This window comes from Suncus etruscus, chromosome 4 (genome assembly GCF_024139225.1).
Source record: "Suncus etruscus isolate mSunEtr1 chromosome 4, mSunEtr1.pri.cur, whole genome shotgun sequence".
Taxonomy (NCBI): Eukaryota; Metazoa; Chordata; class Mammalia; order Eulipotyphla; family Soricidae; genus Suncus; species Suncus etruscus.
In genome coordinates, this window is record NC_064851.1 from 37,816,014 (window position 1) to 37,839,831 (window position 23,818).

The 23,818-nt window shown below is 39.1% G+C and overlaps 2 protein-coding genes across 2 annotated transcripts in view; both read left to right on the top strand.

Annotated features, from left to right (window-relative positions):
- RPF1 (ribosome production factor 1 homolog) overlaps nucleotides 1-23,818 on the top strand; it is a 1,036,037-nt gene that overhangs the window by 559,254 nt on the left and 452,965 nt on the right. The window lies entirely within an intron of this gene.
- The window catches only part of DNAI3 (dynein axonemal intermediate chain 3), a 78,915-nt gene that overhangs the window by 25,421 nt on the left and 29,676 nt on the right, over nucleotides 1-23,818 (top strand). The window contains exons 10-16 of the mRNA XM_049772548.1: nucleotides 775-965; nucleotides 2,291-2,415; nucleotides 4,754-4,843; nucleotides 6,508-6,594; nucleotides 11,710-11,838; nucleotides 14,942-15,015; nucleotides 22,519-22,693. Coding sequence (XP_049628505.1) covers nucleotides 775-965; nucleotides 2,291-2,415; nucleotides 4,754-4,843; nucleotides 6,508-6,594; nucleotides 11,710-11,838; nucleotides 14,942-15,015; nucleotides 22,519-22,693 — 871 coding nt within the window. The remainder of the gene's footprint in view (nucleotides 1-774; nucleotides 966-2,290; nucleotides 2,416-4,753; nucleotides 4,844-6,507; nucleotides 6,595-11,709; nucleotides 11,839-14,941; nucleotides 15,016-22,518; nucleotides 22,694-23,818) is intronic.

Consider the following 23,818-nt stretch of genomic DNA (forward strand, 5'->3'; position numbering starts at 1 on the left):
TTAACTATAGGACCAAGTCTTAAGCAGGTCTACAGAGGGCTCCAGAGTGTAGAAATCCCACTTTCTCCCCCAAACACACACACACACACACACACACACACACACACACACACACACACACACACATCTACCTTCCTCTTGTTGGAAGAGTCCTTTATGGGCCAGAGCAAGCTGGGCTGGGTGTCCTGGCAGGACCATTCTTGTCACCGACTGGGGCAGAGCATGGCTTTGGCTGGAAATAGATCATAAAGTTGAAGTCACTAGAGACTGTCAGTGCAAGTGAGACACTGGCAGCTGAAAGACAGCTTCTCAAATATTCTGAATCGCACACCATCGTGACATTTTTCTTCCCTTGAGCCATGCATAATCTGGAGATAATCAACAGTTATCAAGTAAAAGATAATTAGGGCTAGAGAAATAGAATCTGAGTTCTTACCAGTAAGTTCCTTGAATTCAGAGCACCTCCAAGATATGTTCCCTAAGCTGGAATAAAATAAAATAAGCCATATCATAAATACTGAAAAGCAGTATCTTAATTGCTTTTTCTTTCTTTTTCTCTCTCTCTTTCTCTCTTTTTTTTCTTTTCTTTCTCTTTTTTCTTTCTTTTTTTTCTCTTTTTTCTTTCTTCTTTCTTTCTTTCTTCTTTCTTTCTTTCTTCTTCCTTCTTTTTTCCTTCCTTCCTTCCTCTCTTCCTTCCTTTCTTTCTTGTTTCTTTCTCTTCCTTCCTTTCTTTTTGTCTTTCTTTCTTCTTTTTTCTTTCTTAAAACAAAATAGTGTTGAAATAGCCCTGCAGCAAAATGAAATCATGGACACCTTCTATGATGACTGGAAATGTCTGGCAGAAGAGGAAGGCACCTTTGGGGACAAGACTGACACTCACCTGAAAGAATACCAGTCCTTTACTGACCTACACAACTTAATTGAGAAAATGGTCACCTGCATCGCCTGGCATCCTGTCATCTATGGTATGACTAAGTCTTTCCTAGAGGAAGGTGTGAAGAAGACACACTTTGGGGAATTATATTGCAGCAGGATATTGCTTTCTTATGTCAGAATGCAGAGATCTCCATTTAATTAAGGATGCTGAAAGTCAGGTGCTTGTCAAATAATTCCAAGACCTTCTCTTGCTCTTGTGATCTCCCATCAATCCTGTGGGATACACAGAACTACCACAGGAGGCACCAAGCTCAGCACAGGGAGTGAATTCACCTCCTAGGTGAATTCTGATAGACTTGGATGTTGAGGCTGCCTTACCTTCTATCATTTTCCCTCTAATCATTGTATAAAACAGAAAACAGCCCTCCCTGAAAGTACTTGAAGAGAGTAATGAGTAGAGGTGAAACTTTCAGCAATTTTCTTTTCTTCCTCCTTCCCTTCCATATAAAGGTCCTTCCTCACAACAAAAACACAGCAATAACAACAAAAAACCCTAAAAATAATTCTTACTAAATCTTTGAAGTCTGCTGTTGAATAACAGTCCTGGGCGGGGCTGGATGGTGATGGATGGTGATGGAGGGCGAGGCCTCTCTCTGCAGGCCCCAGATACACGTCTCCAACTCTCTCCAGCCGGCAGGTCTGCAGGTTCAGGATAGCGGCGGGGAGAAAATCCACAGCAGTCAGGTTTCAGGAGACATCAGCTTTATTCAAGGCCCTAGTCAAGATGTGTGGCTCCTAAGCTTTAAAACCTTTCAAACCATCTCCATTACTGGCCCTGCATTCAACCCCTTTCAACCATCTCTCCTCCTGCTCCTTCCTTGCTGAATCTCTCTCAATCTCACAATCCAACCCCTTCCTGCCCCTCTGGCAATTTTTTGATACCTCCTAAAGACCCCTCTTAGAAATGGGCAGGTCTTACTAGCAGGTAAGGCTACAAAGAAAGAATGGGGGGGGGGGGGTAACAGTCTACCATTAATTTATATTTATATGCCAGTGCTAGCCTAGGACGGACCGCGGTTCGATCCCCCCACATCCCATATGGTCCCCCAAGCCAGGAGCGACTTCTGAGCGTATAGGCAGGAGTAACCCCTGAGCGTCAACGGATGTGGCCCAAAAACCAAAAAATAAAAAAAAATGTATATTTATATTACATCTTGATTTGGGCATCAGAAATGCTGGAAAAGTCATGGGTCAGTGCTGTTTCCATTTTAGACATTAAAATTTCAGAAAATCTCACAGTCTCATCTAGAATGTTTTTATTTGTTTCTTCAGAATGAAAACAGCAACTATGTAGAATTTAGAAAGAAGTCTTTCTGTGCATGCTGATTTTTAATTCAACTTGTCTTTCCATCAGGGCTAATAGCTGTATCAGTGGCTGTGCGATTAACCTGTGAGGAAAGAATCCATTCTTCTGGTAAATTGTTGCTGCAACCATCACTGATCCTTTTCTGGAGTTTCTCTGATCCCATACATCCTCAGGTAATGGAGGATAATCTTTCACACAGCCCAAGATTTCCAAATACTGCTCACATGACTCTTGTGGATTTAATCCAAAATGACTTAATGATCATTAAGTGTTAGAAACTTTCGTAAAGCAAGACTTTATAACAGAATATGCCATCATTCATTTTAGCAAAACCAGAATCTATACATAGTCTATTGAAAATAGTGATTGAACAAATAAGCATTTGTTAAGCTGATTTTAAAAGGCAGGAAATATACATTGATGACAGTTATTGTACATTTGTATGACTGTAATTCAATCATTAACAACTTTGTGAAAAAAAAACCATTATAAAAAACCAACCACCGTGTTTAAATAAAAATAAATAAAATAAAAGGCAAACTCTTGGGGCAGGATATAGTATAATGGTTAGCAAGCATTATAAGCTTGATTCCCTACCCCCAAGCATTGCCAGGTGCAGGTCTGGAGTTCACGCTGGGGTGACTGGAGTAGTTCCTGACTCACTAGATTTGGAGCACCATAGAATCCACTGGCTATAGAATTGAACTACCAGCCAGGCTTTTCCTGGGCCTCCGTAAGCACTGCCTAGGAACACCCCTCCTCCATACCACCTAAATAAAAAATAAACAGCAAAATCTTGCTTGGGTTTTATTTTATTTATTTATAGTTTTGGGGTCATACCCGGCTGCGTTCAGGGGTTACTTTTGGCTCTGCACACAGAAATCGCTCCAGGCAGCGATGGTGCAGCAGTAGGGCATTTGCCTTGCACGAGGCTGACCCAGGGTCAGGACAGACCAAAGTTCAATCCCCAGTGTCCCATATGGTCCCCCAAGCCAGGAGTGATTTCTGAGTGCATAGCCAGTAGTAACCCCGAGTATCACTGGGTGTGGTCTAAAAAACTCCTCTCCAAAAAAAAAGAAAAGAAAAGAAAATCTCTCCAGGCTTGGGGGACCATATGGGATGCCAGGATTTGAAACACCATCCATCCTGATAGGGCTGCATGCAAGGCAAATGCCCTACCACTGTGCTATCTCTCCAGCCCCAAGGGCTTTATATAAACATAAATTGAGTCAATGTGAATGAATTTTAGCTTCCCATCAATTCTCACAATTCTAAGGACAAAATCCTTTGGATACTTGAATTCATTTACCTTCTGTATTGTTTAGAAATTCTAATTATTATAAGTTCTAAGACTTGTATTTTCTTTTATTAAACAAATTGTAGTTTTGAGTGCTCACTCAGAGCCACCAAGGTAGGTACATATCAGGAAATAAAATGGGCTCACAATTGGGCTCATAAAGCTGACTTTCCTGACTTCTCATACTTGAATATGTAGCCGGTGTCCAGAATGAAAATGAGCAAAAGTAACTTTTAGTTCACAGAAGGAATTCTGAGAAATGACTTGGTATACACTTAAAGCTAATGATAGTTCTTTTTTTATCTTTTTTTTTAATTTTTTAAATTTATTTTTATTTAATTACCATGATTACAAGCATGATTATAGTTGGGTTACAGTCACAAACAGAACATCCCCCTTCACCAGTATAACACTTCCCTCTTCCAATGTCCCCCTCCCACCTTCCCATCCCCTACCTGTATTCAAGACAGGCATTCTACTACAGTTGTTTTTAAGTTCAGTAAACTGTTTATTTTTTCCTTAAAGGATAAGGGTTAAAAAAAAATAGTAAAGGTGTGACAGTGGCAATCACTGTTGTTTGCATAGGCCCAGAAAAATATGGGGAAAACGGGAAAAAATCCTTGGCCTGATTACAAGAAGGCCTCACCCCAGAAGTGTTGCAAGTCAACCCCTGAAGAGGTTGACTGATGGAGGGATGGAGGATGAGGCCTTTATCCTCCAGCTCAGACCACACATCTGTTACCCTGTTTAGTCGTCGGTTCTGAGGTGAATTCGATGGGAAGAAAGCCAACAGGCAGTCAGGCTTCCGAAGAAAACAGCTCTTTATTCCGTGAAGAGACCGAAGCCAAAAGGCCTAAGAATAGGTCCAGGACAAAAAGCCTCTCGCCTTCCATAGACCCTTGCTTTTATCCCCCAGAATCAGGTACCACCCAATGGTGGAATCGGGTACCACCCAATGGTGGGAGCAGAATCAGGTACCACCCTAGGGTGGGAGCAGAATGCCAGATCACACTCTAGGGTAGGGCACAATCACCGATCAGGGTAGAGTCAGTAACATAATAATCCCATTAAAATGTTTACGTACACAACACAGAAGTAATGATAGTTCTTAAAGAGAGAAATAGAAGTAAGTTTTTGTGTGTATTGCTAATAATGTTTTATAGGTATAATTCTCATAAGTTTTCTTACTGTCTCGAATGTGGACTGTACTATAGCTAATGTTGGAAAGTCCAGAGGATATCTTCTGCTTCGAGTTTTGTCCAAGTGATCCGAATATCATTGCTGGAGGCTGCATAAATGGGCAGGTACTAATTATTTTTCTAGATATTTAGTAGTTCAGGCAACATTCTATGATATTTTTGGTTGGTAGTTTGTTTGTTTTTTAATTTAAAAACTTAATTCATCAGAATAAAGGCATGCTCATTTATATGCTAGTTACTGAAATATAAAGATGTTCAGCCATGTTAATGAATATCAAGCTGTTCCAGGATAGCCCAGTTCTAATAAATGAAACAAAGTAAGATCATATCTATTAATATGCTGGAAGAGCACAGCACATGTACAACATTTCATAGAAGAGGGGCCAGAGTGATATCACAGCATTGTAGGTAGGGCATTTGCCTTACATGTGGCTGACCAGGACCAACAGAGGTTCAGTCCCCGGCATTCCATATGGTTCCCTGAGCCTGCTGGAAGCATTATCTAAGTGCAGAGCCAGGAATAACCCTTGAGCATTGCCAGATGTAGCAAAAGAAAAAAGAAAAAAAGACCAAAACCCAGAAACATTAATATCTCTTGGTGTTGATCTATTCCAAAATTACCCTGAGGGATTGGAGTTTGAGGAAAACCCAGGATTTAAAAATAATTCCATTGAGAAATGTCTGTGTCTTGGAATTTTGTTTGCTTGTTTGTTGTTTTGTTTTGTTGTGTGTGTGTGTGTGTGTGTGTGTGTGTGTGTGTGTGTGTGTGTGTGTCTTGGAATTTTTAACAACATTTGACTCATTTACCTTTTTTTCTGTTTAAGTTCTTTAATTTATGTAACAGGTAGATCTAATTCTATAATTGCCTATCTTTAAATAATACAGAGTAAAATTCTTAAAGCTGTTTTAGGATCAATTTAAATGCATTATGACTTACTGGGCTTGACTATTATAAGTATACATAATCTTTTCTTGGGTGGTTCAAAAAGCTTTCTCCTGATTAAAATGGAAAGGTTGGCAGCACTTGGTGCTCATGTAATCAAAAATCAAAAACAACCAGGAAAATAATTTATCACCCAGAGTTGTGTTCAATAATAATTGGTGGCCATTCTGGCAACCTCCCAAAACACGTTTCCCCAACCCTGCAAACCTGAAATGACTTTTTTTTCTAATTGTGAAGAAAGTCAATTGTATTTGATAAAAGCAAATGATAAAACCAATTTCATTATGTATATTCTTTTAATACACAGGAATTTTAATTGTTGAAAACAACTTCAGTATTGAAATCCTTTATCCTGATGTGTCCAAAAATCATTATCATAACATATGTATATGTATGTATATATACATATATACACATATACATATATATACATACATACACATTTAGAGTTGGTGAGCATTCTCCATTACATTGAAACCATTTTCCATTTTCCAGCCTATTTGGGCTGGGCAAATTTGGTATTGCTTTTCTCTGCTGTCTGAGAATACTGTCCCTGCTATCATAGCAAATTCCCCAATAAGTCCACTCATAGCAGAGAGAATTACAGGATACCCTCTCTTGGATTATAATAAGTAGTAGCATTTATTATCATAGTAAAAACACCAAATAACAAATTATATTATCTTTAAAAATTTATTTACTTAGTATTATGTTAAACCTGATTATATATTGGTGCATTCAAGTACAAATAAACACCAATGGATCTTTTTGAAACCTAGCTCATTATTTTCTGAATGTATTGTGATAACATTTATTTCTCTTTTAGGTTGTCTTATGGGATATTACTCCATATGCAGAACGCATAGAAAACATTAAGACAGGTGGTAGTCGAAGTAAAAAGGCTGTCCTCAAGGTTAGTTTTGTATTACTTTTTTTTTCCTTTAAAAACATCACTTTACTAACCATTTTTATTGTTGGCTTTCCTTCACCATGTGCTGAGGTTCCCTCTGACCATATAGCTTATCTCCATGGCAGGTACATTTTAAATTTTGATTGCTGTCATTTATCTTATGCTTACAGTATTGTTTGCTATATCATTTATTTATTTATTTTTAGAGGTCCCTTTTCACCACATTCTGTCAATATATATTGTTCCCAGTTTTTTATTTTCCCAGGTTTATTTTGATGTATTTTACTGTATTAAATGATAACTCATTGTCATCTTGATTTGAATTTCCTGATAATAAATAATGAATTACTCTTATTACATGTCTATTGGCCATCTATCTTCTTTAGAGAAGTATATGTTCATTTACTCTCTTTATTTTTTGACAGGGTTTGTGGTTTTTAGTTGTCAAACTTTGTGAATGCCATATATATATTTATCTATTAATCCTTTATCTGACTGTTGAATACAAATATTTTTACCATTCTGTTGGGTGTCTTTTTAGTTTTAGCTCATGTTTCCTAGCTGTGCAGAACTCTTTAGTTTCATGAAGCCTCATTTGTTTATTTTGTTTCTAAAATTATTTTGTCAGTGAAATCACATTACTACAAACATTTCAGGTCCAAGGCAATGAAATACCTTACAGTTTTTTATATCTCAGTATGGCTGTGACTGCTCAAGTGCCTTATGGTTTCACACAGACTTTATTATTGACCACTCTTAAGTCCTTAAAGAATGTCATTGGGATTAAAAATCGCATTGTGTCTACATCAGGGGTCTCAAACTCGCGGCCAGCGGATCGTTTGCGGCCCTCCGTACAACATTTTGTGGCCCGTAGCTGGTCTTCAAATATCGCAGTATTCGCGATTATTCGCTTACTGAATAACCGCAATAAAAATCTCATTAGTAAGAAAAAAAATCGCATTAAACATTCGCATACCCCCAGCAGTTCCGTTCCGGGTATGCAAATGTTTAATGCGATTTTTTTGTGATATTTTTCTTACTAATGTGATTTTTTTATTGCAAATATTTGGTAAGCGAAATCCCTTATGCGGTCCTGCCTCACCCCAACTTTGCCTCCTGCGGCCCCAGGTAAATTGAGTTTGAGACCCCTGGTCTACATACATAGCAATTTAGGTAGGAAGATCATTTTGTTTGTTTGCTTTCGGGCCACATCCAGCAGTGCTCAGGGTTACTCCTGGCTCTGTGCTCAGGAATCACTCCTGGCAGACTTGGGGGACTATATGGGATGCTGGGGATCAAATCTAGATCTGTCCCGTGTAGGCCACATGCAAGGCAAACACCCTACCACTATGCTATTACTTCAGCCCAGGAAGGTAATTTTGATTGCCATCAGCATGATACTCTGTATAGTACAGCATAACGCTCTTTAGATCCATCCACATAGCAGCAAATTTCAAGATTTTATAGTTTTTTTAATAACAAAATAGTATTGCATTTTGTATATGTAGCTTGGTTTCTTTATCCAACTATCTGTTCTTGGAAACGTGTTGTTTTCAGATTTTGACTAATTGTGAATAGTACTACCCTAGTTACTTTTTACTCGCAAATACTTTTTTCCATTTAAGGAGTTTATCAAAATAATAGAGTAAGGATTATTACTTAGACATATATCCAGCACAGAATAAAAATGGTAAAGAGTTTGTACTAGATGTACCAAGCCAAAAATCGAAGCAGAGACCTCTCCCTAGCAGCTGCTCCTGATCACAAGCCTGTACCCCTCTGGCAAAGGTAAATTGGGTGTGACCCCCCCATAAGCACTCATCACCCCAATTTTGTGGACCCTATCTTTTTTGAGTGTGATTGAGAAGCAGGGGGAAATAAAAAGCTTTTAGAATCTAACTGTGTGTAAATGTCCCTCCATCCCCTACCCTCCTGGAGCAGCTGCTGCAGGTCACAAGCCCCTGCCAACTGATCAGGAGAGTTCAGAGGGATCTACGTGTACCCACTCTGGCCACAAATCCAGCTGACGCTTCAGGCCATACCAGATAGTTCTAGGTAGACCAGGCCCAACTTTTTTCTCCCTTAGGAAATATATAATCTCAAAACCAACAGGAAAATCCAACAAACTAAACTGTAACATTACTACCATACTTGAGTAACTCATGTACCTATAATAAATAAACCCTAAAACAGACTTACCTCCAACCACTCCCTACACAATTAAAAAACTACTTAAAAAAAAAACACTCTAAAACTCCAAAACCCCAAAATATCCTATGCAAAGAACAATGGGGAAAATAAAGAAGATACCAGCATCTAGGGATTTGGAGAGAAATCCTAACATATTTCCAAGTCCTCCAAAATGCACAAATATCATAGCTGAGGACCTAAAATCAGCATTTAATATCTTAGCAATGGAATTCAAAGAATCACTAACCAAAGAAATTAAGAAATCCATAGATGAACAATTCACCAAACTCAAAGAACTCTCAGAAGATGAGAGAGTTCATACAAATGGAACTAAAAACATACTAGCAAGCCACAGTAGCAGAATCACACACATAGAGCATCACATGGAGAAACTGGAAGACAAAATGCAAGCCAGAAACAGCAAGAAAATCAATAAAGAAATGAAAGACAAAACATTGAAAGAAAATGTAAGGTATTTAATGAACAAAGACAAAAGAAATAATCTATGACAGGAATACTAGAAGGGAAGTAAAAAGCAGAAGGGGAAGAACAAGTAGTGAGGGAAATAATAGCAGAGAATTTTCCCACTCTGGAAAGAGGCACCCTTTGGAAAGAGGCATCTGTACAAATCTAAGAGGTGAAAAGAGTTTTGAATAAACTAGACTCTAATAAATCAACACCAAGACATATAATAATTCAAATGACAAAAATCTGTGCAGAAAAACATTAATTTCTCAAGTCTCTAGTTCTGTTATTGAATGTGTAATTATTTTAAATAATAAACTGTAGGATGTAATATTCAGTTTTACACTATTCTTTTTTGTTTTGTTTTGGGTTTTTTTTGTTTTTTGGGTCACACCTGGCAGCGCTCAGGAGTTACTCCTGGCTCTACATTCAGAAATCGCTCGTGGCAGGCTCAGGGGACCATATGGGATGCCGGGATTCGAACCACCATCTTTCTGCATGGAAGGCAAATGCCTTACCTCCATGCTATCTCGCAGGCCCTTTACACTATTCTTGATTTAAGAACACCTCAAAGCAATCTACATACTTTATTTTGTGATTTGAAGTAATTATTTAATTGATATTTTTAAGCTTTTTGTGCCGCTCCTAGCAGGCCTAGTAGTGGTAGGGGCCATTCTCAGCTCAGTGCTCAGAATGTCCAGGGAACCATTCCAGTGGTCAAACCTGGGTCTTCTGCATATAAAGCATATTTTTCAGTCCTTTGGACTATCTTCCTGATACAAAGTTATTGCAATAGATATTTCTATTGTAACTATTTTTGGGGGGGGCCACACCCATTTAATGCTCAGGGGTTACTCCTGGCTAAGCGCTTAGAAATTGCCCCTGCTTGGGGGGACCATATGGGACGCCAGGGGATCTAACCGCGATCCTTCCTTGGCTAGCGCTTGCAAAGCAGACACCTTACCTCTAGCGCCACCTTGCCGGCCCCAATTATTTTTAAATAAAAGAACCTAGTGGATTGCCTAAAGTGATATAATTAGAACCGCACAAATAAAGAGTGAGCATATAAACAGATTCTGGATTATAATTTAGTGGGGGTTGAAAATACCTCCATTGGCATTTTGTTGTTTTTGTTGTTGATTAGAATTTGTGTTTATTGTACTTTTTAATTTTTTTAATTTTTTAAATATTTATTTAAGCATCATGATTACAAACATGCATTTCAGTTATAAAAAAAGAACATTTCCCTTCATTAGTGCAAACTTCCCTCCTCTTTCCTCCCCCCATCTCCTGCCTGTATTTGAGACAGGCCCATGATATGAAGCTTACTACAGAGTGTAAGTGAGTTCAGTTTTAGAAATAACTACAGTAACAACTATCATGACAATCGTAGTGAGTGAGAGAAATAGAATACCTGTCCCCATTGGTATTTTTAATGTACATAATAAAGTGATCACAATTCTTTTTATTTTTTAATTTATTTTTATTTATTTATTTTTGGTTTTTGGGCCACACCCAGTGATGCTCAGGGGTTACTCCTGGCTCTACACTCAGAAATCGCTTCTGGTTTGGGGAACCATATGAGATGTCGGGGGAATCGAACCACGGTCAGTCCTAGGCTAGCACAAACAATGCAGACGCTTTACAGCTTGTGCCACCACTCTGCCCCCCCCCAAACTCTTTTTAATAATAATAATATGCTATGGTTTTGTCAAGGTGTAGATTCTACCAAGAGAGTTGGAAACACTTTCCCAGCTCATTACTTCTCTGCAATATTGTGCACTTCTTTCACCTCCATGTTCTTCAACCTTAACAAGTTTTTTTTATCAAAAAATTCTCTTCCTCAAAACAGTATTTCATTATGCAAAGTTGTCAATGATTCTTGAGCTTAGAAGTAAGTTATTAGACTATAAGATAAAGTTATTGATCTTCCCCTGTTCCTTTTCATTGTTGTTGTAATGAGGCTTGCTTGCAGTACTTGCACACTCAGCCTCGGTGTTCCCTGGGTGCCTCACACTGTTTAGTTTAAGTGCTTGAATATATGTTCACTCAGGGTTCCATATGTGGTTGTGGTGCTCACACATTTTAGTCACAGTTAATGTGAAGGGGTCACACAATTTAGTTGTCATTCTTGCATAGTCCTAGCTGTGGTATGCTGGAACTTGTATGCTCTGTTGCAGTGACAATGGGTCCAAACAGTAGAACTTCCAGGATCTAACTCGGAGGACATGTTTGGTATCAGATAGTAAACATTCAGGCTCGTGCAAGTTAGACACCTTATGTAAGTGAGCCATCTCTGATTCCATAGACAACTATATTGCTTAGAGATATGATACATAGAAAAGTGAACATATATTTCCCCCTAACTGGTCATTACTTTTGGCTGTAATACTAAGTAAAGTATGAATCCATTCATCAGCTCTTTGAAATTATCATATGATTTTCATTTAACTTTTTTTCTAGCCTATGTTTCTCCTTGAACCAGAGACTAATACAAAATCAATACATATCCGGCACTGTGCAGTTTCCTCAATAGAAAGTGGTCATAGGAAAATAATCACAGATTTACACTGGCTGTCTGATACTTTTGAGGTGAGTTTTAATAGCTTCATACTTATCTATTGTAAAATACTTTTCTGTTGTAAAGTTTTGGAAAACTTTAATCAAAGAGCATGCTTAAAGTCAGCTCTCACATTTTAATTATGAAATAACCAGGATATAAATAGCCAAGGCATAAATGAGTATTTATGGCTACTAGTAAAATATATGACTTGGGAATAAAGATGAGGTTAATATTTCAACTTTGAAAGTATATAAACTACTAAAAATATAGAAGTGTGAACATTGATTTGATAGTAGAGAGTTTGATGTGAGAGTTTGCTATGTAAAAACAGCCTGCAAACATTTTAAAAACCTCCTCCTTTGTAGATTTACAATGTGTAATTTGAGCTAAAAACCTCCTCCTTTGTAGATTTACAATGTGTAATTTGAGCTACTTGGAGCATGTAATTTTAAAGATGTGTGACAATTAAAATTTCTAAATTAGGCTGGAGCCATAGCACAGCAGGTAGGGCATTTGCCTTGCATGTTGCTGGCCCATGCCTTGCATATAGATGACCCCAGGCATCCCATATAGTCTCCCAAGCATGCCAGGAGTGATTTCTGAGTGCAGAGCTAGGACTAACCACTGAGCACTGCCAGGTGTGACCCCCCCCCCCAATCTAAATTCAAAGAAAAGAACAACAAAATGAAAAAATGTGGCAAATACAACATTATCGATAAATAACGAAAGATGGACTTTGAAGATTGGAGCTATAGCATAGTGGATAGGGCATTTGCCTTGCATGTTGTAGACCCAGATTTGATCCCCAGCCAACCAGAAGTGGTTCTGATATGGTTCTCCAAGCCCACCAGAAGTGATTCCTCAGCCATAGTCAGGAGTGAGTGAGCCTGAGTGCAGCCAGGTGAAGTCCAATAAACCACAGAAAAAGGCATACTCTGGAAAAATGAATGGATAATATGAAATTATTTACTTTCTAGTATTAAATAAATAGTAAGGGAATCACAACCTGCCATTTAAAATGTGTTTAATTTTATTTTTGTTTCGGTGTCAGACCCAGTGGTAAGGGCTTACTCCTTGCTCTGCACTCAAGGATCACTTCAGGTGTTGCTCAAGGCACTATACATGGTGAGGGGATTGAATTCAGATTGATGCATACAAGGCAGCACCCTGCGTGCTGTGCTATCTTTCTTGGCTCTAGATCTATTTAGTTTTTAAATGAAAATTTCAAATAATATTCTGTGTTATATAAAGATAATATTAGGAAGCATAAAACTTTCAGAATACAAAGTAGTTCTTTTTTTTTGGGGGGGGGGCCACACCCGGCGTTGCTCAGGGTTTACTCCTGGCTGTCTGCTCAGAAATAGCTCCTGGCAGGCACGGGGGACCATATGGGACACTGGGGATTCGAACCAACCACCTTTGGTCTTGGATCGGCTGCTTGCAAGGCAAATGCCGCTGTGCTATCTCTCCGGGCCCACAAAGTAGTTCTTTACTCATCTAAACCTTCAAGCTTTCTGACAAATAACTTAAATTTTACTTGTCAAAATTTTAGGGGCTAGATAGTGCTAGAGAGATAGTACAGAGAGTAAGAAACTTGCCTTGCATGAGACCAACTCAGGTTTGATCCCCAGCATCCCTGAGCACCACCAGGAGTAATTCCTAAGTGTATAAGCAGGAGTAGCCCCTGATTTTTGTTGGTGAATCCCATATCAAAACAGTAAGAAAAAACCCCAAAAATGATTTTAGAGGCCAGAGAGATTATGGCAGGTACTTGCCTTGTGGCTGGACCCCTAGCACTTACAGATCCCTGGCACTGCATGTGACTGCTAGGAGTGACTCCAAAGACAGAACCAGAATGAAATCCTGAGCACAGCCAGTGTAACCCCCTCCAAAAAAAAAAAAAAAAAAAAAAAAAAACCAATTTTTTAATGTTACTTAGAAATATTCCAAAATATAATATAGCACATGTATTCAACAAGCAAAACTACCTGGACACTTTAAACAATTCATGTCAAAATGTATCCATGAAAGAAGACTGGAAAACAATGATTTTAAAACTTCTTACTTACTTTGTTACTGGGATTGATTTTTGAATTCTTAAAACGAACTCCCAAACAAGCATATTTTGGGGGATTTCACTCTTGCATGCAAACTAGTAGCCCTAGAGGGTACTGCAGAGGTTCTGGATGACCTGTCAAATGTTAACTAAAGTTGGCCTTTGCTGCCTGCACCTTATTCAGTTTAGGCTTCAGTGGTATCCATTAAGCGTACCAACTGCTCCCATAATTTCTATATGGGAGAATTTCCCTCTCCCTCTGCTTTCACCATCTATTTGATGCTGGAAGGCCTCTCACTAGCCATCATTTTCTCCTTGGTTCTATGAGGAGATTAGAGAGTACAGGAAAATCCAAATTTTTCCTGAGTGAGACTGCTACCTTCATATGTTGCCACAAGATCTCTCACCTCATTTGCCACCAAATTTCCTATTTCATACCTTCTAGAATCATGAATAACCCTTAAACATTCTTCAAAGTCTCTGTGTGCAACCAGAGTTGAACCGAATTACTGGAAGAATTCAGACATCATAGCATTTACAGCATGTGATTGGTATCAAATTTAACACCAAGTCTACTATTGGTTAACAATCTCATAAAATGTGTTTATAGATTTCATAAAGACCTGTTTATTTACACAATCAATAGTAAAATAATAAAAATAACCCCTAAAAGTGAAGCTGGAAAGAGAGTGCAGTGAGTAGGATGTTTTCCTTGCATGCAGATGACCAGGGTTTGATCCCAGCATCCATGTGACACCCCCTGAGCACTGCCAAAAGTAATTCTTGAGTGAAGAGTCAGGAGTTACTCCTAAGCATTGCTAAGGTAAATCGAAAACAAATATCAAAAACAATGAACAATAGTAAAAAAATGAAAGAGCTATTTTCCATAGTAAAGTATGAAAGTATGACATATCATCTACATAAAACAGAATGATTTATGAATCCATATGTAAGTGTTCAAATTAGTGAACTGAAAAAAATCTCAAAAGAAACACCAAAATTCAAGAAGCTATAAAAGAGGAAGTCATTACTGCTCTAGTCACACAACTTATTATTTTTTGTATTTTAAAAAATAGCTTAACAGAATGGGAAATGTTTTTGAGAATAGAAATGGAGTCTCCTGTCAACTTGTCACATGCTCTGCTGATTGGTATGTCTCATTTTAGACAATTATTTAATATATTTTCATATAGTACAATACCTTTTAAATGTTTCTAAAATCATTGTCTTTTTCTGTTTCTTAAATAATCTTCATTGTAGCAATTAAACTTAATAAAAGGTAGAATATTATAGATTGTTTCTGCTTTGGAAAACGTTTATAGGGGCCCGGAGAGATAGCACAGCGGTGTTTGCCTTGCAAGCAGCCGATCCAGGACTAAAAGTGGTTGGTTCGAATCCCAGTGTCCCATATGCTCCACCGTGCCTGCCAGGAGCTATTTCTGAGCAGACAGCCAGGAGTAACCCCTGAGCACTGCCAGGTGTGGCCCAAAAAACAAAAACCAAAAACAAACAACAAAAAAAAAAAAAACACCGTTTATAGATACAATATTCTACTAAAAGAATTAATTAGGGAGTCTTTCTTCTCACTGCATTACCTGTGAAGGTCATTGCCTTTACTCCAAGATTAGCATGCCTAAAACTGGTAGTAAGAACATCAGAACCTTTATCCAAAGTCGTCAGCAGCAGACTAAGGATCATGGAATAAAATTAAGAAAGCTGGACCAGCTACAGGAGAAAGACCACCTCTGGAAACATTACAGAGAAAGAAGACAGAAATGCTTGGAGTTGAAAGGCAGGTTCTCTCAAAGGTACTTTAGTTTTCTGGTATACAGAGAATTTTTTTTTTTAGCAACAATGCTATTCTAAGTCTAACTCTTGTCTGAATATTTATGGTCATGCCACACAGGACAATAGAGAAATATGCAGTCATCAGTAAGTTTAGGAAACCATTTACTGGAAATTTACTATCCTCTACCTGTCTCCTTTTTTTTTTTTTTTTTTTTTTTTTTTTGGTTTTTGGGCCACACCTGGCAGTGCTCAGGGGTTATTCCTGGCTGTCTGTTCAGAAATAGCTCCTGGCAGGCACGGGGGACCATATGGGACACTGGGATTCGAACCAACCACCTTAGGTCCTGGATCGGCTGCTTGCAAGGCAAACGCCGCTGTGCTATCTCTCCGAGCCCTACCTGTCTCCTTTTAACAAAAACACTAGCAGGATATCCAGTTTGTTTCAGTTATTCAACATTAGTTTTGTGGCTTGATTTCATTTGCATTTTCATCTGGCTTTATTAGGTGTTGACCAACTTATGTTAAAAAAATAATATTTTGATGAAACTGAATTCTGTTCTCCTGTGGTAAGTTAACAGGACTAAGGATTCTGCTCAAGAAGCAGAACTTGTCATATTACTCAAACATCATCTCTCTACCTTCTCCCATAATGTTGTCTCATTTAGGAGATCAGCCACTACCCTTACACAACATCAACAGAACAACCATGAGGAAACCCAACAAACTTTGCCAGCCACTGCAATAGTTTTTGGGTAAAGTTTTCCACAAAGTGCAGTGATCATAATAGATCACTCTGATAACAGTGCCTGAATAAGCTCTGAGCAATGCTGGATGTGCTCACACACACAGACACACCCCAGTAAATAAAAATAAAGGCACTATCAAGAAGTTGAAAGGATAACCCATAAGATCGGAGAAGAGATTTGAGATATGTATACATGCACACACATATGTGTATTTATAGCAATATATTCTTCTTTTTGGGAAATTTGAAATATACTACATATATGTATATATACACTTTGAGGGGTTTGGGTTTTGAACCACATCCAGAAGGGTTTAGAGTGCTCAGAGTATTTCTTTTTTTTTTTAATCTTCTTTTATTTATTTATTTATTTATTTATTTATTTATTTATTTATTTATTTATTGGTTTTTTGGGCCACACCCATTTGGTGCTCAGGGGTTGCTCTTGGCTAAGTGCTCAGAAATTGCCCTTGGCTTGGGGGGACCATATGGAACTCCGGGGGATCGAACTGCGGTGGCGATCTTTCCTTGGCTATCGCTTGCAAGGCAGAACCTTACCTCTAGCGCCACCTCGCCGGCCCCTCAGAGTATTTCTAACTCTGTATTTGTGGTATTCCCTGGTAGTGCCCAGGGAACTTATGCAGTGCCACAAATTGCTACATGAAAGGAAAATGTCTTACCTCCTATAGCAACTTACTGTAATTCATATAGTTGGTAAGAACTCTATGACTCAACAATAAAAAGAAACAATAACTAAATTCAAATATGAGCAAGACTTAGGAATGTGGCCCAGTGCTCGAGCACTGGCAGGTATAAAGTCATGAGTTTGTTCTTTGGTACCTCCATGAAGCTCCCTAGCACCACAATCAACTGTGCTGTTGTCTCTGACACACTTCACTCAAGCAACATCAACAGCAAAATACTTGGTAATTTTTTAATTTTAAAAAGTGAGCACAGGAGGGGCCGGGCGGTGGCGCTAAAGGTAAGGTGCGCCTGCCTTGCCTGCGCCAGCCTTGGACGGACCGCGGTTCGATCCCCCGGTGTCCCATATGGTCCCCCAAGCCAGGAGCAACTTCTGAGCGCATAGCCAGGAGTAACCCCTGAGCGTTATCGGGTGTGGCCCAAAAACCAAAAAAAAAAAAAAAAAAGTGAGCACAGGAACCAGAGCAGTGGCACGGTGGTAAGGCATTTGCTTTGCATGCACCTGAAACAGGACAAACTATGGTTCAATCCCCAGGTGACCCATATGGTCCCCCAAGCCAGGAGCAATTTCTGAGGACAAAACCAGGAGTAACTCCTGAGTGTCACCAAGTGTGCCCCCCCCAAAAAAAATGTGATCACAGACACACCATTGACACTTTCTAAATAACAGAAATAGCAACTATAGTGCATGAAAAGATAAACGTAATCAGTTGCCAAAGAAATTCAAATCCAAACCACAAGGAAACATAAACCAACCCAAACAATCTAAGAAAAAAACCCACACACACACAGAAAGGGCACTCAGACACAATCTCTAAACTCTCTTCAAATTATAGTAATAGATGTAGATGTACTGACATTGGTCCAAAGATGGTGAGGGATGGAGAGTCCAAAATAAAACTATGCATTTATGGTCAAGTACTAAGACAATTCACTAGAGAAAGAATTCCAACAAATGATAGAGAAAATTGGAGAGCCACATTTAACAGAATGAAATTGAATCCCTACTTTGTAACATACATAAAAATTTACAAAATAAATAACAGAATAAATATCAGACCTAAAACTATAAAACTCTCAGAAGAAAACACAGCTACCGTAAGCATAAATGTTCATGACACTGGATTAAAGTGACTGCTAAATATTACAGCCAAACTCAAGCAAATCCAAATAAAAGAAGTACTTTTAATGAGATACCATTTAGTATCCATTAGAATGGCTATAAAAAAACATAATGAAAAGTAAGTGTTGGTAAACTGAAACCTTTGACTTATTGACAGAAATATAAAAATGATTAGTGTAATGAATAAAATTTCAAAGTTCCTTTGAAAATTAGTCCTTCAAAAAGTTAAATATAGAAGTTACTATATTATAAAACAGTTCTTCCAGATACATATAAGAGATATGAAAACATATCTATACAGCATAAATAAATGTTCATAACAGCATTATTCATAAAATGAGACAACTCAAAATTATCTTTTGTTAATTAATTCTTTCACTGAGGATTTGATAAATAAAATGTAGAATATCTTATTCTACTTTATTTTTTAAGACTAACACCAAGGAATGTATACTGTGGCCTGGGGCCCTAGTTAAAATCTTTTAATGATTATGTTATAGATATTAAAAGTAATTATAAGCTACAAAGTGTTCGCTTAAAGCAAATTTAAAGTACACTTTAAATGGATGAGTTTTGTGTTATGTGAACTATATAAATAAACCTAATGTTTTCTAAAATGATTACAGGGTTCTCTAAATTCAGCTCCCACACACATTGTTGATATTGAGGCTAGTGAAGTCATAAATAGTAATTTTCTCAAATGCAAAAAAATGCCATTTCATAATTATCTTAGTTTCAGGGATATTGAAATACAATCAAGGTTACATTGCTAATGTGTGGTTATAATGGTTTTTCTGAGACCACACTTCACTTCATTCTTATTAATTTTTAATTAAGCATTGTATAAGTTGTTTATGATTTTTAGTCAAACAATGTTTCTTTTTGTCTTTTTTTTTCTTTTTTTTTTCTTTTTAATTATGAGAACAAGGGTGCAAAGAAAGAGGACAAGGTAAAGTTACAGTGGAAGGATCATCACCCATAACATAATTCTCAGAAGTCCCCTTGCTGATATCTTAACTTTGAAATTTCAGCCAAAGAACATTAAGATAAATAAGACAGAATCCATGTACAATTACTTTGTCCCTCAAGTCCCCAGATTGTAACACATTATAATATTTCTTAACAGTACACAAAGCAATCTGAAGCCATAAAACTTAGGTAACTCCTTAAACATTACAGGCATAGTATTTTCTTACATTTCCATATACATGCATATTAGCTTACATTAACCTCAAATTTTAAGTGAATTCTTTTTAAGGATTAGAGTCAAAGGAGCACAGTAAAAATGGTGTTAGAGTGGCAATTGTTGTTTGCATAGGCCCACCAAAATATGAGGGACATGGAAAGAAATAACCTTGGCCTAAGTACAAAGAGACCCGACCCCTGAAGTTTCCTGGCACAAGACCAAGTCTAGGCTTCAGGCAAGCTAGATCATCCAATCCAATACATTGTCTGTAGTGCCAACACACTTTTATTTTTCACACAGTCTCTGTTGTTGGTATCATGTTTCTGTATTAAAGATCCTGGAATCTGCATATCTTACATTGACGTCAGGATGTGGAGCATCCTCTCCTTTCACCTCACAATCAAAGGGCAATGCAGGGAGCCCTGTCCTGTAAGCAGGTCGTTGTCGTTGTTAAGTATTCTCAGTGTTAAGGGAAGTCTCTTTTGAGCAGGTCAAAGTCTGAGCAGTGTAGGTCTTCCGTGGTAGAGGATTGCTTCCAGGTGATGTTATAGACCAGCCTGGATGTTTCGTGGATGGCTTCCCTGGTTCAGAGGAGAATGGATTATGCCCTTTCTTCTGAGGTCTGTGCCAGGTCGTTATGTCAATGTTCAGGGTGTAAGGTCCCTCTGCACTACAAGATTTGTGTGTTCCAATCTCTATTAAATAGGATCTTATTTGTATGTATAGTATTTTCCCATTTTAATGTGCCTATGCAAATAAGAAGCAATGCCACGTGGTGTTATTGGCGCATATGGGGGCCATAAGAACAATTCCAATGATTCCCATGACATGGTTCAATCATAAGCATTAAACTGGGGGACTCTTCCACCAAAATTTCTTGTTAAACAACTCAAAAAGAGAAGATAAAAAGTGGTAAAAAGTGGTTAGAATCATCACTGTATAAGACAAAATTTAGTAAGAATTATAGCTGTCCGAAAAAAAACACAAAAAATTCTAAAGAAATACGTGTCCATTTTATGTATCTTGAAACACTTTGGGGTTGTCACACACAATGCACAGCTTTGGACTGTGATTAGGATTGTACACTACTGAAGTTAAAAAGAGTAATGTGGGGCTGGAGAGATAGCATGGAGGTAAGGCGTTTGCCTTTCATGCAGAAGGTCATCGGTTTGAATCCCAGCGTCCCATATGGTCCCCCGTGCCTGCCAGGAGCAATTTCTGAGCATGGAGCCAGGAATAACCCCTGAGCACTGCTGGGTGTGACCCAAAAACCGCAAAAAAAAAAAAAAAAAAAAAAGAGTAATGTAGGTTAGTGATGTTTGAGAGGGGGTTAGAGAGTTAAGGAGTAAAAAAGAGCTTTGTATGGGTGTGGGAAAGGGCAGAATACAAAATGAACATTCTGTATATGCAAAACATAACATAAGAATAAGGAATATTCTGAATACATGAAGTACATGAAGTTCTGTAGTTTTCGGATGCCTAGGGAGGAATTTCTCCCCTCCTCCCCCCAGGGCCCAATTAACCAGGTATGGCCTTGAAGACCCACCAGGTTTGGGGGGACCTTGGTCCCCTGGACTAGGTGGTCAGCCCAGGGGGCCTGTGGCTAGCTGTCCTGCCCAGAGCCCCCAACATACCAGGCAAAGACACCCAGAAATCCTGGCATGCGGAGTGCTCTGAGCCCAGCCGAGCCTCTGTAGTTTTTGGATGCCTAGGGAGGAATTTCTCCCCCCCTTCGCCCAGGGCCCATTAACCAGGCGTGGCCTTGAAGACCCACCAGGTTTGGGGGGACCTTGGTCCCCTGGACTAGGTGGTCAGCCCAGGGGGCCTGTGGCTAGCTGTCCTGCCCAGAGCCCCCAACATACCAGGCAAAGACACCCAGAAATCCTGGCATGCGGAGTGCTCTGAGCCCAGCCGAGCCTCTGTAGTTTTTGGATGCCTAGGGAGGAATTTCTCCCCCCCTTCCCTCAGGGCCCATTAACCAGGCGTGGCCTTGAAGACCCACCAGGTTTGGGGGGACCTTGGTCCCCTGGACTAGGTGGTCAGCCCAGGGGGCCTGTGGCCAGCTGTTCTGCCCAGAGCCCCCAACATACCAGGCAAAGACACCCAGAAATCCTGGCATGCGGAGTGCTCTGAGCCCAGCCGAGCCTCTGTAGTTTTTGGATGCCTAGGGAGGAATTTCTCCCCCCCTCCCCCCAGGGCCCGATTAACCAGGCATGGCCCTGAAGACCCACCAGGTTTGGGGGGACCTTGGTCCCCTGGACTAGGTGGTCAGCCCAGGGGGCCTGTGGCCAGCTGTTCTGCCCAGAGCCCCCAACATACCAGGCAAAGACACCCAGAAATCCTGGCATGCGGAGTGCTCTGAGCCCAGCCGAGCCTCTGTAGTTTTTGGATGCCTAGGGAGGAATTTCTCCCCCCCTCCCCCCAGGGCCCGATTAACCAGGCATGGCCCTGAAGACCCACCAGGTTTGGGGGGACCTTGGTCCCCTGGACTAGGTGGTCAGCCCAGGGGGCCTGTGGCTAGCTGTCCTGCCCAGAGCCCCCAACATACCAGGCAAAGACCCAGAAATCCTGGCATGCAGAGTGCTCTGAGTCCAGCTGTCAAACAATGTTTCAATACCCATCTGTTCCCCCAGTGCACAGTTCCCATCACCAATGTACCAATGTACCAATGTACTCAGTTTACCTCCTGCCCTCCTCCACTGCCTGCCTCTATGGCATACATTCTCTCTCTCTCTCTCTCTCTCTCTCTCTCTCTCTCTCTCTCTCTCTCTCTCTCTCTCTCTCTCTCTCTCTCTCTCTTTCTCTCTCTCTCTCACTCACTCTCTCTCCCCCAAGTTTTTGTCTCTCATACTTTAAGAGTTTTATGCATATCACATTACTTCCTTTCAGTACCCATTTCTTGTTCATAATGATCATTTCCAACTATCATTGTCATAGCGTTCCCTTCACTGCCCTAACTGCACTCCCCTCTCTTCCCTCTTTATGTAAGCTTCCTACCATATATTAATCCTCTGGCTCTCATCTCTATTGTTTTTTGGGTATTATTTCTATAAGATTACACTTCTTAATTGTACCCAATGAAGTAGTAAAATGTAAACTTTTTTTTAAGCACAATATGTTTTTGGGATGTCAGATCACAGAAAACTTTAGTCCCCCAACCAACCACTCAACCATCCTCACAACCTCCTCAGCCACCAGAAAAAAAGAAAGAAGAATTTGACGTTTCTATAGATGTGCCATCTACTTTTCTACACTTAGATCTCTCCTGGAAACCACTTACTAAGGTAAGTAACATGGTATATACTCCATCCTATTTTCTTAGGTATACTATTTAATTTAATACATATATAATTTCATATAGTAAGTATAGATACGTGCCAATACTCTCCAAGTACTAGAGTTTCTGTTAACATTGGACTTTATAATTCATGTATTCATTCAACATATAAACTCCTTGAACAATAGGATACATGTCTAGATCAAGCCAGAAATAACAATTATGATTGTAAACTTGCTATTTGTTCCCTTATTAGCAAGCCACGACTTAGAAGAGAATTGTATATTAACTTAATTGTATAGTAGTTTTTCAAAAATTGGTAGGCTTTAATTCTATTATAACATAAATTCTCTATATTTTGTAAATCAATAGTGGGAAATAATTTTGTAACACCAGCGACAAAACAAAACTGAAAATTGAAGAGGAAATTATTTAGTACCTGTCATTAAATGTCAGATCTCAGAGAAAGATTATTGTTAAATTAATGAATATAAGCTTTGGATTTGATATATTGGAAAGCATGAATGGACTTGGAGTATGGGTGGCTTTCTTTAGAGAGTCTAATAATAACAACAAACTTAATACTTTGTTAGTGATCTGCATTACTAGAGCTATATTATTATTATTGTTGTTGTTATTATTATTATCATTATTATCATTATTATTATAATGTATTTGTTCCCAATTGAAAGGGGTAGCCTGGAGAAGTGACAGTATTTTGCCCCATGTGGGATTATGTGATCAGTTAGATACTTCAGTATCTTCTAGCAGAGGTGACATCTTTATCACTAAATAGGTTTTCCTCCTCTGGAGGTACAGACCCCTGCAATTTGACCAACTCAGGAGACTCTACCTAATATGTGCAGGTAGAGATATGCATATTCAGGCTTTTTCCTGAGCATGTTTTATTTGTTTTTGGTTTTGTGTTGGGGTCACATCGGTCGGTGGTGCTCAGGGTTTACTCCTGGATCATACCTCGGAATCACTCCGAACTGTGCACAGGACGCTAGAGGAAGTGAAGGATTGAACTCAGGTTGGCTCAAGTACCAGGCAAATGCCCTGACTGCTATACTATTAATCTGGCCCCTGATGTGTTTTAAAGGTATTGCCAGTGTCTCAGAGACCTGTTCTC